We start from the raw sequence: 13,230 nt of genomic DNA, 5'->3' as shown, positions 1-13,230 counted from the left end.
AAAGGTCAGCTTATAGTTTCATTATTGAAATGTACAGACTCCAGTCTTTAGTTTTCCAGCTACAGAATGTGATGGAATCATAGTTCATTGGGATCCAGAGCTCAATCGAAGCATTGCTTTCACTTAATCAGGATATGAAACCTGATGTGAATATTGAAAATAAACATTAAGTTACTAATATTATATGGGAAAAGTGGAATTATGTACATTACCTTTCAGTGCAATATACCTTAAACACAAAATTGGGATGTACATGAGGAGGGTAGGGATCTGTTGATTTGTTGTTGATATGAGCAAACTATCAAACTACATCAGATGAGGCTTCAGAGCAACAAATATTGAAAAGCTTTGCAGTCATATGCAGTAATAGATACAGTAAATGGGTACTAAACAAAATATTTATCTGCTTAATACTGTATAAGGAAGCAGATGTCCTTGAGTTGCAGCCAGGCTGTGCTGAAATGAATGCACTATTTCATAAAGATGAATTTTGCAAACAAATAGGACTTGAGAGACCCAGGCCATTAAAAAACATTACTGTATCTTGACCACTGGCAGTTTGTTACAATAGGAACCATGCTTTCATGGTTAAGATTTCAAAGAGCTGTATGGACATTTTTCCTAAACATTGTGTAGATGCATGGATGCATAAAGAATGATGCAGTAAATTCTGTGGCTGAGAGGTATAACTGGCATGTTACAAACTTGCCTACTTACAAGTACAGTGCTGATGGCATTGCTATTCTTGACATTCTAATTCTGCTGCTTTCAATTCTCTTGAGATGATAAACCCCAAACAACACAATGCCACAAGCTAAAAGAAAGATGCCTGGTTTTTACTGCCAGTGTTCTGAAAGAGCAGCAGAGACATTATAAGGTTTGTCAGAGAGCACAAAAGCCTTTATGGAGCAAAGAATTAGGCTTCATCTGTTGTTTCTTAAGAGATCCAAAACTGATAGTATGCAGGGTGGTTTCGAACAACTGCTCAGTTTCTAGCTTTTAATAGTTAATGGGAGGTCAGATTGTAAGCTAAGATCAGTACCAGAGTAATAAATTTTACATTATTATATTTGTCTTTCTTGAAATATAAACACTAGAGGACCTAGTCTCAAATGGCTTCCGACCCATTTTTTTCATAATTAATACAGGAAATTCAAAGAACGTGACTCCCTGCACAGCTTAGACAGAGGCAAAGCTGTATTAGTCAGGATGGATTAATTAGCTGGTTACCAGACATGCAGAGCTACAAAATGGGCAGTTATAAAAATGGGAAAGCTTTACCATAGAAGAACCATAAACCATGTGTTATCATGGATAAAATATAAGTTTTTATCAACTTTTATGTTGATTCTACGTAGTTTTAAGATTTACAGATAGATTTATCCATCCCAACTGACATTGACCTTCAGTGTGGCAGAAGTATAGAATGTTTTGCTCTTCATAGGTTTATTTGAACGGCAGTATTTAGCAAAAAACTGTGACAAAGATTCCCTCTGAATAAGAACAACAGAGTCTATCATGGTTCAGATCTGGAGGCTTACTTCTGGGTCATTGTATTCAGTATGACTCCACTATCGCTTGGCAGGCATTTTCTTTGTCTTCTATATTGGGTAAACACATCTGTTACAACCAAGAAAAGGATAATTGTGCACTCCCAGTTAAATCTTATGTACTATTCTAACAGTTTCATTTGTGACACTGAGGTGTAAGGAGTTGTTTTTTCTTAGCCTTCTCATTTTTGTTACTTATAAGAACCTCATTTGTGATCTGACACAATATTTTATGAAGTCAACAGAAAGGCTGTCACTGTTTTTAATGGGCTCTGGATCAAGCCCTCAGTTTTTCATCAAAACAGAATAAATCCTTTCACTACAGACACCAATGTGACACGTAGTGTATGAAGGTCCAAACTCTGTCACTCCTCAATGGCTCAAGATTTGAAGTCAACATCAGGAGCAAAGAGAACTTGGGGACCATCAAGAGTGATATTACCCATCTCATGTATCTTTGTCTTGGGATATACTAGAACTGGAGATTTGACCATCATTACTGATGCATGCATGCATGCAACAGATTATTGTGTATTTCAGAGCATCACATATGAGGAAAGCAAGGGTTGAAGAGCAGGAGATTAGGTTTTTGTCACGTACATTCCTAAACCAGACACCATTTGCCCGTGTCCATTACCAAACTTCTTAAGGCATGGCCACTTTCTTCAGTACTCTTGCACAACTCTTTACAGTGATGATAAACCCTGATTTCACTTGGAGTGTAAGTGAAACCTTAGAGATCAGATCTGTTATTGTGTTCGTCTTAGCTAAAGAGAGTTGACAAGTTTTCCTAAAACACATGCAGTTTGGTATTTTGCCATGAAGAGAAAAGCCAAGAGATCTATTTGAAGCACAGTGCAATCCTGCAAGTGTGTTGATATAAAAGGAGATTTACAGTTTTTTAAGTGCTATGCACAGTGCATAAAATGTTCCAAATTCTGGCACTGGAAAAAAGTCTAATGAGCAGGTATGTAATTCCATCAAGAAAAAGTGATGTTAGAAAAAAATATAGGATATATTTTCAAAAAGACTGGGTGACCTTTTTGCTTTGAGACTGACACAAAGCAGTCTCACTCATCAGTATTTAGAGACAACTGGAAGTTGAGGGAGTGGTGTAACTACACAGTCCTTGTTTTCATCTTTAAAAGTCTATATGTTCGAGAGATTTTAGATTATTTTGTATGCTTACGACATATATAGTCAATCTTGAAAGAAAGAAAGAAAATGACAAGTATGTTGTTATGCACTATCTCCTTATGTAGACATTGGAAGTATGTGGTGCAAGTATTAGGTGGAATAAGATGAATTCCATTTAATAAAATTGAGAGTAGCCACACAATGAGCCAGCTTAGAACGGCTAGTAAAACTAGATGTCTGTATTTACAATGTGCTGACACATCTCCTTAAACTTTGACCTATCTTCATAGAAAAGAAATGGACAGCTTGTATTGGCTTTACAAATGAAAGATCAAGTGCATGATTTGCCTGCTACATGCTGTTGTTAGAATACAAGTTTTAAATGGAAAATGTCCGGATATGTTTCTATTTTAGTTCAGAGGAAATATGCTGGCGATGAAGTTAAGCATCTAATTTAAAACAGATTATAGATTTTGTAAGTGCACGCTGGAGATAATGTGCAAAGATTTCCACTCTTCCAAGTTATACATTGGGCATTATGTAAATAAACCATTGCTTACTTAGATGGTAGACTGACATCTTTTTGTCCTGACATGACAAGTATGTTTCCATTTGTTATCCCCATCTGTCACAAGCTGATAAACTTCAGATCTGTAGAAGTCTTATCTGAATGTATTTGTTGATGTCTTGCTTCACTGGGCACGATGGCGTATCACATGGTGCATATCGCTTTCATTGTGTAAATAAGGAGCTGCATTTTTTAATCAGTCATGAGAGAGCTAGAATTACTTGATTTCTTCTCCACATAGGCCCAGTTCAGGAAAGCATTTGGTTCAACTCATCCCTGTTCTGCACATCACAGAAACATGTTTTTCAGGCATATGCTTAAGAACTCTCTTGAATACGTATGCATTTCTGAATCAGGGCTATGGTATTTTAAGTCACTGCATAAGCAATTATGTTATATTCTATGTTGATTGCACTATATAAAAAGCACTAATATTTCACATCCTGCAAAATTTTCAGAGATAAGGACTGCTTCATGTTAAAATACAGTCTTTTTTGGTTCTATGAATTCATTTGCTGTATGAGAACATTTCTTATTTTTTGTAGACCATATGATTTCTGTATGGATCTGCATTGGTGCAAGTGAGCTAATTACCTTTATTTCTCTTTTACAGCGGGAACAACATATATCTTTAGCAAAGGTGGTGGACAAATCACTTACACATGGCCTCCTAATGATCGGCCAAGCACTCGCGCAGACAGACTGGCAATAGGGTTTAGTACTGTTCAAAAAGAAGCTGTGTTGGTACGAGTGGACAGTTCTACTGGGCTTGGAGATTATTTAGAGCTGCATATTGTAAGTATTATTAACAAATGCATGATATTTCTTCTTGTCTTGATTGTTCTTATATTTGTGATTTTCTATTTATTTTAATGTAAATACAGCAGTTTGTTAATGAACCTTTTAGGGTCAATAGTGAACTAAATTATAATGGTTTATAGCGTACAATACTGTACAAAGTCTCAGATATTCTCAAAATGCCTTTTACTTTATACAGTGCTACTTTATATGGCTTTTCCACTAAAAATCATACTGTGATACCTCTACAGATACAGCAGTGTATTGCAATCTAATTACATAAAATAGGCTTTAGCAATGTCAGAGGAAGGCACATTAATCCTGGAAGATTTAATTTGGAGTCTGCGGGGGGAATTACAGTGTATCACAATTGACTGTGCTTATTGTTAATACTAGAATTTATCCTCTGATTTCGCCATTCCTTTGTGATGATAAACCTTAAGCAGAAAGTAAGATCGTCAAGCAAGGAAGTCTAAAAAAGTAATTTCAGCTGCCTTAAAGCAAATAACTAGCAATGAAAATTGAAAGCATATTTTTATGGCAACATAAATAAATGATTGGTTTGGATAAACATAACTAGAGCAGTATAAAATTTTGTTGTTTAGATTAGTCTCAACTTTGCTAATGTATTAGTTTGATTTTGATTTAAGAACCTCTCTACTTTCAGGAACAGAAGAGTTCCTTTTGAATGAAATTACTTATTGATCTGTAACCAATTACACTTTTACCCTCAGAAAACATGCAGCAGTGATCATTTTCAAAATTAGAGGGAATTACAGTATTCAGTCTTCCTAGGCTCCTTATTTCTGTAAAGACACTCTTGTATTGTGAACCAAGGTGATTTTTTTTTTTTAATTTACTGGCTTGAGTAAATAAATAAAGGCAGCCTTAAATCAAATCCAGGAGTTGTCTATACCCTTCTCTTACACTGAGAAACATAGACAAAATGGCTGGCTGGGATTATACAATCTTAATTTAAAAATGTGAACAAAGCAACTTCTCCCAGGTGCCAGAAAAGCTGAGAACTGACATTTTTCAAGGCAAGTATTGTGTTGCTGAAGATAACTTAAAAATTTTCTTTCCAAAGCCACATCTAACATAAGATGCCTAATCATCATTTGTCTGTTTCTTTGCAATCTGAGACCAGGTCTACCAACTGTGGTCATCAGTTACTTTGTTCTTAAGAGTGTGTTCTTTTTCATTAGCATATTAAGGGATGGGGTATTTTTGTAGTTTTACTATACCTAAAGTCTATCAAAAACATAATATTTGTGCAGTTTTCTGTCTAGCCTTGATTTTTCAATTTTAAAATGAACATTTGGTTTGCTAATTATGAGTTGGAGATGAAAAAATATTGCCTGTTCGTGTTTTTTGGTTTGGGTTGGTTGGTTGGGGTTTTTTTGGGGTTTTTTTGGTTTTTGCTGTTTTTTTATACAAATAGATTTCTTACACCTGTGTTGTAGCAACAGATGGTGAAAATAAAATAATAATTGAGAGTTTTCTGTGGTCAGAAACACAACTGACTTCGTAGAAATGGGGAAAATAATAAATTATACTTTACTGGTCTTTTGAAATTTCTGTGAAGCAGCAAAAGATCTGTTACCATTGTGGTCTGTGAGGTGATCCTGGCCTCCTCCTATTGCCCTTGCAAGGGAATTTGGGAACCTCCCCGAAGCTTGCTCTGCCTCAGAGCAAAATCTGTGATAACTGCAATTTCACTGCAATGAGGTCTGACCTTCTGAGCGCTGCTTCTCTTTATTCTCTCTCTAGAGTGGAGACACTAAGGGATTGACCTGAAATCCTAAGACATCTGGCAAGGATTTTTTTTTTAAGGATCGTCAATGTTAAATAAAGCTTGAAAAACTGCAGGGATATAATTTCCTGGAATCTATTTCAAATAAGGATAGTATTGAAAAGAAAGTTGAAAGCCAGTATTTTCAAAAGCACTCATGGTACCAAAGAACATATATCTTATTAAAGTCAGTGGAACTGTAGGCACTTCTGAGAATTTTACCTGAGATCTATTGTAGCTCAGCAAGATGTTGTGAAACATCACAGTTATAAAAATGAAGAAGAACATAGAAACAGAGAGGCCTGTGTATATGTTATATTTGAAAAACAGTTTATTGTATTGAAGTTTTTCAATATTGGCAGCTACTGTATTAAACTAGCTGTAATAAAGTAGGAGGAAGGTTATGTCATTCAGAAGTTCCATCTTGTACCGATGTTGAAATATCACTAAGAACATCTTATTTAGTAAATAACCAGAAACAAGCACAAGCTGTGAATAGTAGAAGGAAGAAAAACTGGAAGGAGGGAAGAATCTAACTCTGTATGTTCTTTTGCATGCACCCACTTACCTGTTGGATATGCATGAGGACTAAATGCCTGTGTACATTGAGATGCACTATGCATGGATAACTTCCCAGTGTTACATCAACTATAACATTATAACAAGAATATAATCGTGCTTTAATTATGCCGGGATTCAGTTTTATACTGTGGTAGAAATAGGTTCTTCTGTTACTGAGCTTCCATTTTACCCAGAAGGTCACAATCACTCTGATCCTTCTCACTGGTGAAATTTTGGACAGATGTGTAAACATAAGTTCTAAGTGGACTTTGAGCAGAATGGGTGCAAAAAAAATTCTACATAGAACTGTTGCTTTGCATTAAAAAATAAATTAAATCGTAGTCCTCACTAGCATGTCGAGGAGAGTGTGTGTTTGGGATGTTTCAGAACAGAGGTTTGAGGTAGCTTGCTCTTAACCTAGTTCATTCTAGGAATGGAAATTACAAGTTTGATTATGGTACTTCAGTGTGTGCTTGCCCTCTTTATTGTTCTGTTTACTTAAAGATGATGTAAACCTAATAATGAAATCAAGCTCATAACAAATTCTGATTTGGAAAATTGCTACTTGATCAACTGAATCACAGCTTTAGTGTTAGGTTAGGAACACATTTATTTAAAGTAATCATTTAACGTGCTCAAATAACCATTGTTAATATGAGAAACATTTTGAAAAATGTGTAATCTGCATTGCTACCAGATGCTTAACGGTTCGAGTGAAAATACTTTAAATTTCTAGGCAGATTATTATAAACTGTAGCAATGTAGATATAAAGGACTGGTTGCGTGCGTGATACATATGCATCCCTGTGCTTCAAGAAAGGAATGTTATTAATAATATGATTTAGTCATCCAGAGATGCAGCAATTAGTTTTCATAGCTATTACTTGACTTTTGTGATGGAAGTGGTTTCCTGTGCAGTCTCTGCTGGGAGATGTAGTTCAAGAGGAAATAGGTATCATGCCGAAAATTCTATTGCCACTTCCTTCTCCTGTTGGCAGCTAAAAGGACAGTTAGCTTTGAAAATTGCTATTCAATACTCCTTTTTTTTTTTCTTCTTCTTGGAATAGTCCACATCCATCTGCATGCCAAACAGAAAAAGGCATCAGCTTATTCATACAATGTTCAGTTAATCACCATGTGCACTTCTGTGCTTGGCTTTTTCATTGACTTCTGAAGCCTTTAGGTAATTCTGTCAGTGATTCCTGTTCCTATCTCTGCTCTTCTTTGCTTTCCACCCTCTTCTCCCAAGTAATTGGAGAAAAAAGTAGCTCTATATATATATATGTCTGTCATCATCGTCATCATCTTTCACAAGCACTGTGCTCCTGCAGCCTTGAGTTTCCAGCTTTTCTTTGGTGAGGAACAAAGTGAAGTTAGACAAAGATATTGCCTTGAAGGGCTAAGAAATCCAGTTCAAATTGCTCTTTCTGGCAATGCTGGTAGCATAGAAAACTGCCATTCTGCCACATAGCACAAGTAGTATTTGTTCTGCTAATGAAGACAAGAAGGATGGATTTCCATCAATAGACTTCAAGCACTTTTAAACATTATTTTAAGTATAAATTATGCCACGTTTTTGTCTTTCATGGTTAAAAAGAAAAACTTTATGCCAAAACGTAACCTTTTGTGTGCCTGATGAAAAGTGTCAGCAGTTTCTGTGTCTTCCTTCTTTGTGTCATTTGTTTTAAAATCATAGTATTTTGGGAGCACAAAAACAATGTGGTGTTTTTATGGTTACAGCTGATTTTGAAACTGAGAAGAAGTAGTCTGTATGGGGGATAAAGCTAGCAAGACCATTTCAGATCTTACAGATTAGTCCTTCCAGAAAAGACATCCAGCCTACAGTGCACGAGCTACTTAAGCTAAACTAGGCTTACTTCTACTATCTCAAGCAGTACTAGGAATTATTAATTAAGCTCAGTTACATATAAAATGGATCTGCTGAAGTAGGTGGAGATCATTCTGATAACAAACATCGTAAGATTTAAAATAAGGAATAAAACAGATGTGGCAGCATTTTGAACATTGTCCTAACCCTTTTCTGAGGGAAGGTGGAGAAAAACACCCCATAATTCCAGCAAGAGAAGAGTGAGAATCTTACCCAGTATGTAGTAAACATACAAAAATAAAAATAAATTTAATTCAGGGTATATTATGGTAGATATTTTTTACTTCATTCTCTTCAGTTTTATTAGGAAAAAATATTATAGGCAAAATGTAAACCAAAAAGATTAATACTGTGATGGGAATGTATGGAAAACTGTTTTAAAATATATAGCAACATGTCACCTGAAAAAATATAGTATGATTAAAGACAGATAATATCAATATATGCAAAGTGTAACACAACCTGAAATACTCTGAAGATGCAGCATTACTGGCATGATAGACTGATCAGTATTGTACTTAGATTTTCAAAATGCCTTTGTGAAGCCTTCAACGTTACAATTAATGACTGACAGTCCTAGGAGAGGAAATATTGTATGTCATAAAAAAATTGGGGTTTGGATCACAAATAAATTCAGTTTGTGCTCTTTGTCCTAGCTATTTACGTACTACATCTATTAAAATATATGTTGTAGGAAAGGCAATTTTCATTTGGAAGTTTTTCCATGACGAAAATATGGATAAGAAGTGAAAGCTTTCGTGAGTTTTTGTCAGCTTTGGTTCAAAAATTCTTAGTTTAAAAGGAAGTTAATGCTTCTTGATTTTCTAAGCTGTTTACTGAGTGATATGATATATTATATGATATGATATACTTAATTTTTATAAAATAGGGTAATATTTAATATCCCCAAATGAGATGTTGACTTTTGTGTAAACCAAAATAATGAGGTCCAATGGTTTTGATTTTCAGCTTTAAGTTAATGGAAAATTCTGCAAAAGTCTTCTTTCAACTTTCTTCCTACTAATTTTTTGGAACTTTTAGCAAACTTAAAGGGACTGTTATTTCCTGCTTCCTTCCCTCTGTCCCTCGTTACACATGTGCAGTATTCTTCTACACTGGGCTTTTAATAGCTGACTCTGTTAGATTCTATTGTACTTATACATTGTATATAGATAATTTTCATTTATCCAAGTATAATGACTTTCCCTCAAGTGAACAGAAATAGTGAAACTTGGGTGAGGATCAGACTTTTGTGTTTGAGCATACCAGAGAAAAAAATTGCAGAGTCTTAAGATAAATGAATTTATTATTCTCTTTTGAATACTTTGCGTGTCTTCGTCTTATTGCCTAACAGATAGTCAATTGAAGGACTCTTATTGACTTAGTTGTATTTGGATCAATGCCTAGAGAGTTGAATGTACTTTCAGTGAGATTGATGGTAAAAATATCTTTGATTTTAGGGGTTTGTGTTGGAGCTAATTAATTTTCCCAGGAAGAGTTTAATAATCTTTAGAAGTTATTCTCAGGATAATGTTTCTTCTAATAATAATCTTTCAAATATAGAATTCATTATTATTATATGCATATCTGTGCAATGCAAAGATTTGGTAAGGCCGCTGGTGGCTTGTACATACATGAAACTGTAATTACTTTAAAATCGAATTAGTCACATCCAGGAAGAGCTTAAAAAAAAAAAAAAGAAAAAGAAAAAGAAAAAAGCAGAACTAGGTTTCAGAAATCTGATATTTTAGAAATGCTGAGCATGCACATCTGTGGCTGAAGTCAATGGAAGCTGAATATAGTCAGCACCTCTGAAAATCAGGCCATCATCATATCAGCTAAGTGGGCATCAGAGATCACTCTGGAGCCCTAGAAAGTCTTTGGATCATTATGTTTGTCAGGGTTGTGATATTTAATATTCTGCTACCTTGGGGCACAAGAAAATGACTTAAGGTTGATGTTATCTAACCCAGAATTCTGTGATTATTTTATATTTCCTTATTATATACACAATTTTTTTGCCCCTCATTAATATCTGTGTAAGGAAAATGCTATAGGAAGTGTAACTGTTGTGGGCAGTGATTGTTCTCTTTGGGAAACAAAAAACTCAGCAACCAGACTATGTGTTAATCTTTAAACTGAAGAAAAATTACTATGAAAGAAGGACTTTGCTCATGGGTTTGAATTATGAAAAGCAGTGCAATAAAAAAAAGAATCATTTATGAGACTAGACAGGCAGGTGAGAATGCAATTCAATGTACACAAATGTTAAGTTAATTAGAATGGAAGCAATTAATTAATCTAGGGAAATGCAGCAATAATTTACCTTACTGATCAGGTTAAAGATCTATGTTTCTAGGAAAGAAAATAAATAAGTCACTGAAATGGTCCAGCCATGCTTTGAAAACATGCAATTAAGTTATTCTTTTGTATTAGCAGAGGCATGGGTTAAAAAAACCAAACCTCTGAAACGGTGTTTTATGATATGTTTGTTAATGTCTCATCTTGAATACTCTACACAGTTGGTAATTGTGCACTGAGCGACAGTGGTCTATTCTTGCTATAAACAGCCCAAATTGCTGAGAGAAGGTCATGGAAATGTTCTAATTTTGGCACAAAACACACTGATACCTTACTGTATGAAAAATATGTATGGAATTTGGACAGTTGATATAATTAAACAGTTTGGCTATGACTGCCATCATGGAGCACTGCAAGGAGAAATCCTGATGCTGGAGTGGAAGGTCCATTATAGCAGCATGGCAGGTCTGATCTCCCAGCTCTGATGTCCTTGTTCTCCAGCCTGGAAACGTGCTTGAGGGAAGCAACTCTTTTCATCTTCTTCCTCTGTCTTGGGATGAATAGAAGTTCTCACTTCTTGCTCCAGCCAGCTAATAACTCCTTTATGCACCCTGCTTCTTTCATGCTTTTGGGAGAATAAAAGCTTCCGTCACACAAAGCATGGTGTGTGCTGGGGTCACCACCTGCCAACCTCTTGGTGAGAAGAAATTGCACAACCACTAGGACCTAAGTTCTCAGCTAAAATACCATGTGTGCATAGCAAAATGCCCACCCCTCAACAATAATGAATCTCCTGAGGTGCTTTCTTCTAACAAAGGTGTAGAGCCTCGCTGAGCGGTAGATATCTAAAACATTTCTGGTGAGGCCACATATATTAGAATAATCTGATAGCAATATAGAAAGAATTGCATGTGGCCATAGCGTTGTATGAAATAATCTTGCAGACCAGTTTGTGGGCTCTTAAGATCACTTCTGATCTCACGTATCTCAAGATTACACTGTAAATTAAATCCATCTGTTGTCTGAACTGCTTAAGATCCAAAACTTTGTCACTGAATTTGATGGCAAGTCTTCCTTTGACTTTCCTGTTGCAAACTGTACACAAATGGGACTTTTGATCCAGCCATGAGGAGAGAACAAAACTATGGAACTTAATTTTTCTGAGGCCTTGTTGAACTTAAAAAAAATGCTGAAAAGATAAGGAACAGAAGGGGTTTGGGCTGAGTCATGTTATACTAGTAACAAAACCTGTGCATTTCTAAGAATTGTAGTGGACCAATTTGGAGAGGCAATGAAAAGAGCAAGTATATTTAATTAACATAAACTTGAAGAGGCTTATGACCTCTTCATGAAGCAGCTCTGATATTTTACCCTCTTACTTTTAAAACTCCCTTCCTTCCTTCCTTCCTTCTTTCCTTCCTTCCTTCCTTCCTTTCTTCCTTCCTTCCTTCCTTCCTTCCTTCCTTCCTTCCTTCCTTCCTTCCTTCCTTCCTTCCTTCCTTCCTCTTCCCTTTCCCTTATTCCCAGGTTGTTTTTTTGCTGTGTCCTCAAACACAAATTCATGTGCTATGCATATTCTGCAGTCCCAGTGAATCCCAGTGAGAGCAGGTGGCAACTTCCAGGGGTCTCCGTGATTATAATACATACCTTTTCTTTCCCACAGAATGAGGCATGCTGTATAGCTAAAGGAACATAGGAGTCACTTCAGATGGTGACCATATGGTGTATGCACATGGAAGACCTTCTTTATGGGGACCATTGATTAGTTCTGTTTAATTGAAGAACAAAAGCAGCAAGAAAAAAACCCATCTTTCCTCCATAGCAACACCTTTTGCAGTTATTATCCCATTATGTTTTAGGCCCATCTCAGTCTAGTCATGTCCTTTTAATCTGAAGTTTCATGCATTGGTTAATAGCCAGCATCCTTGCATATGAAGGTTATATATTTTAATATCTTGGCACCAACTCTTCCAGAACATTGCCATGTATAAAAAGAGCTGATGAAAAATTTAGAAGACGTTTAAGCAACCTTATTAAGATTTAAAGAACACTTGACTATTATTTGCAATAGTAGAACAGTTGAGATGTTCACTGAAACCTGGCTGATCACTCAAAGGAACAAAGACCAAATCATAGGAAATTATTGTGACTGTTTGGGGAATAAGAGCTGTGAATAATTGAGGGTCACTTCTAAGAGTCAGCCACTTTTGTGCTTGTTATATCTATTGTATATTTTGTTAACCATATATTGTTTGTTGTATCTAGTAATGTAATAGAGTCAGCCCTGATAACATTTCCTAGCTTGTTACTGCCTAGTTCTTGTCTAATTTTAGAGAAGCACAAGAAGATTTGCATGCCTGGGGGTGTCTGGGCTCAAAGCCAAGCAGGACGCATGTCTCCCCAGTGTGTTAGAAGCCATGGCAGTGCAGGGTGTAGGCAGGTTGTAGGCACTTTGGGCTGACAATGTGTGGTTTGGAAAAAAAAAAATGACAGATGTGAGGAATGGCATCACTTTCAGAAGAGTATCCTAAACTATGCTTTTAGCTCCTGATGGCAGCTTGAATAAGAGAGAGTTACTCCTAGATTACTATGACCCACTGAAAGAGGGCCAGGTGTGAACAGGACGGATCAAGGT

General features: G+C 35.9%; 1 protein-coding gene across 25 annotated transcripts in view; it reads left to right on the top strand.

Annotated features, from left to right (window-relative positions):
- NRXN1 (neurexin 1) overlaps positions 1 to 13,230 on the top strand; it is a gene marked incomplete at both ends in the record, with an annotated part of 724,694 nt that overhangs the window by 497,439 nt on the left and 214,025 nt on the right. For all 25 annotated transcript variants that reach the window (XM_080342501.1, XM_080342500.1, XM_080342497.1 and 22 more), the window contains one exon: positions 3,869 to 4,050. In XM_080342501.1, the coding sequence (XP_080198627.1) occupies positions 3,869 to 4,050 (182 nt within the window). The remainder of the gene's footprint in view (positions 1 to 3,868; positions 4,051 to 13,230) is intronic.

Source organism: Nesoenas mayeri, assembly GCF_963082525.1.
Source record: "Nesoenas mayeri genome assembly, chromosome: 3".
Lineage (NCBI taxonomy): Eukaryota > Metazoa > Chordata > Aves > Columbiformes > Columbidae > Nesoenas > Nesoenas mayeri.
This window is presented reverse-complemented; position numbering and strand designations above follow the sequence as displayed.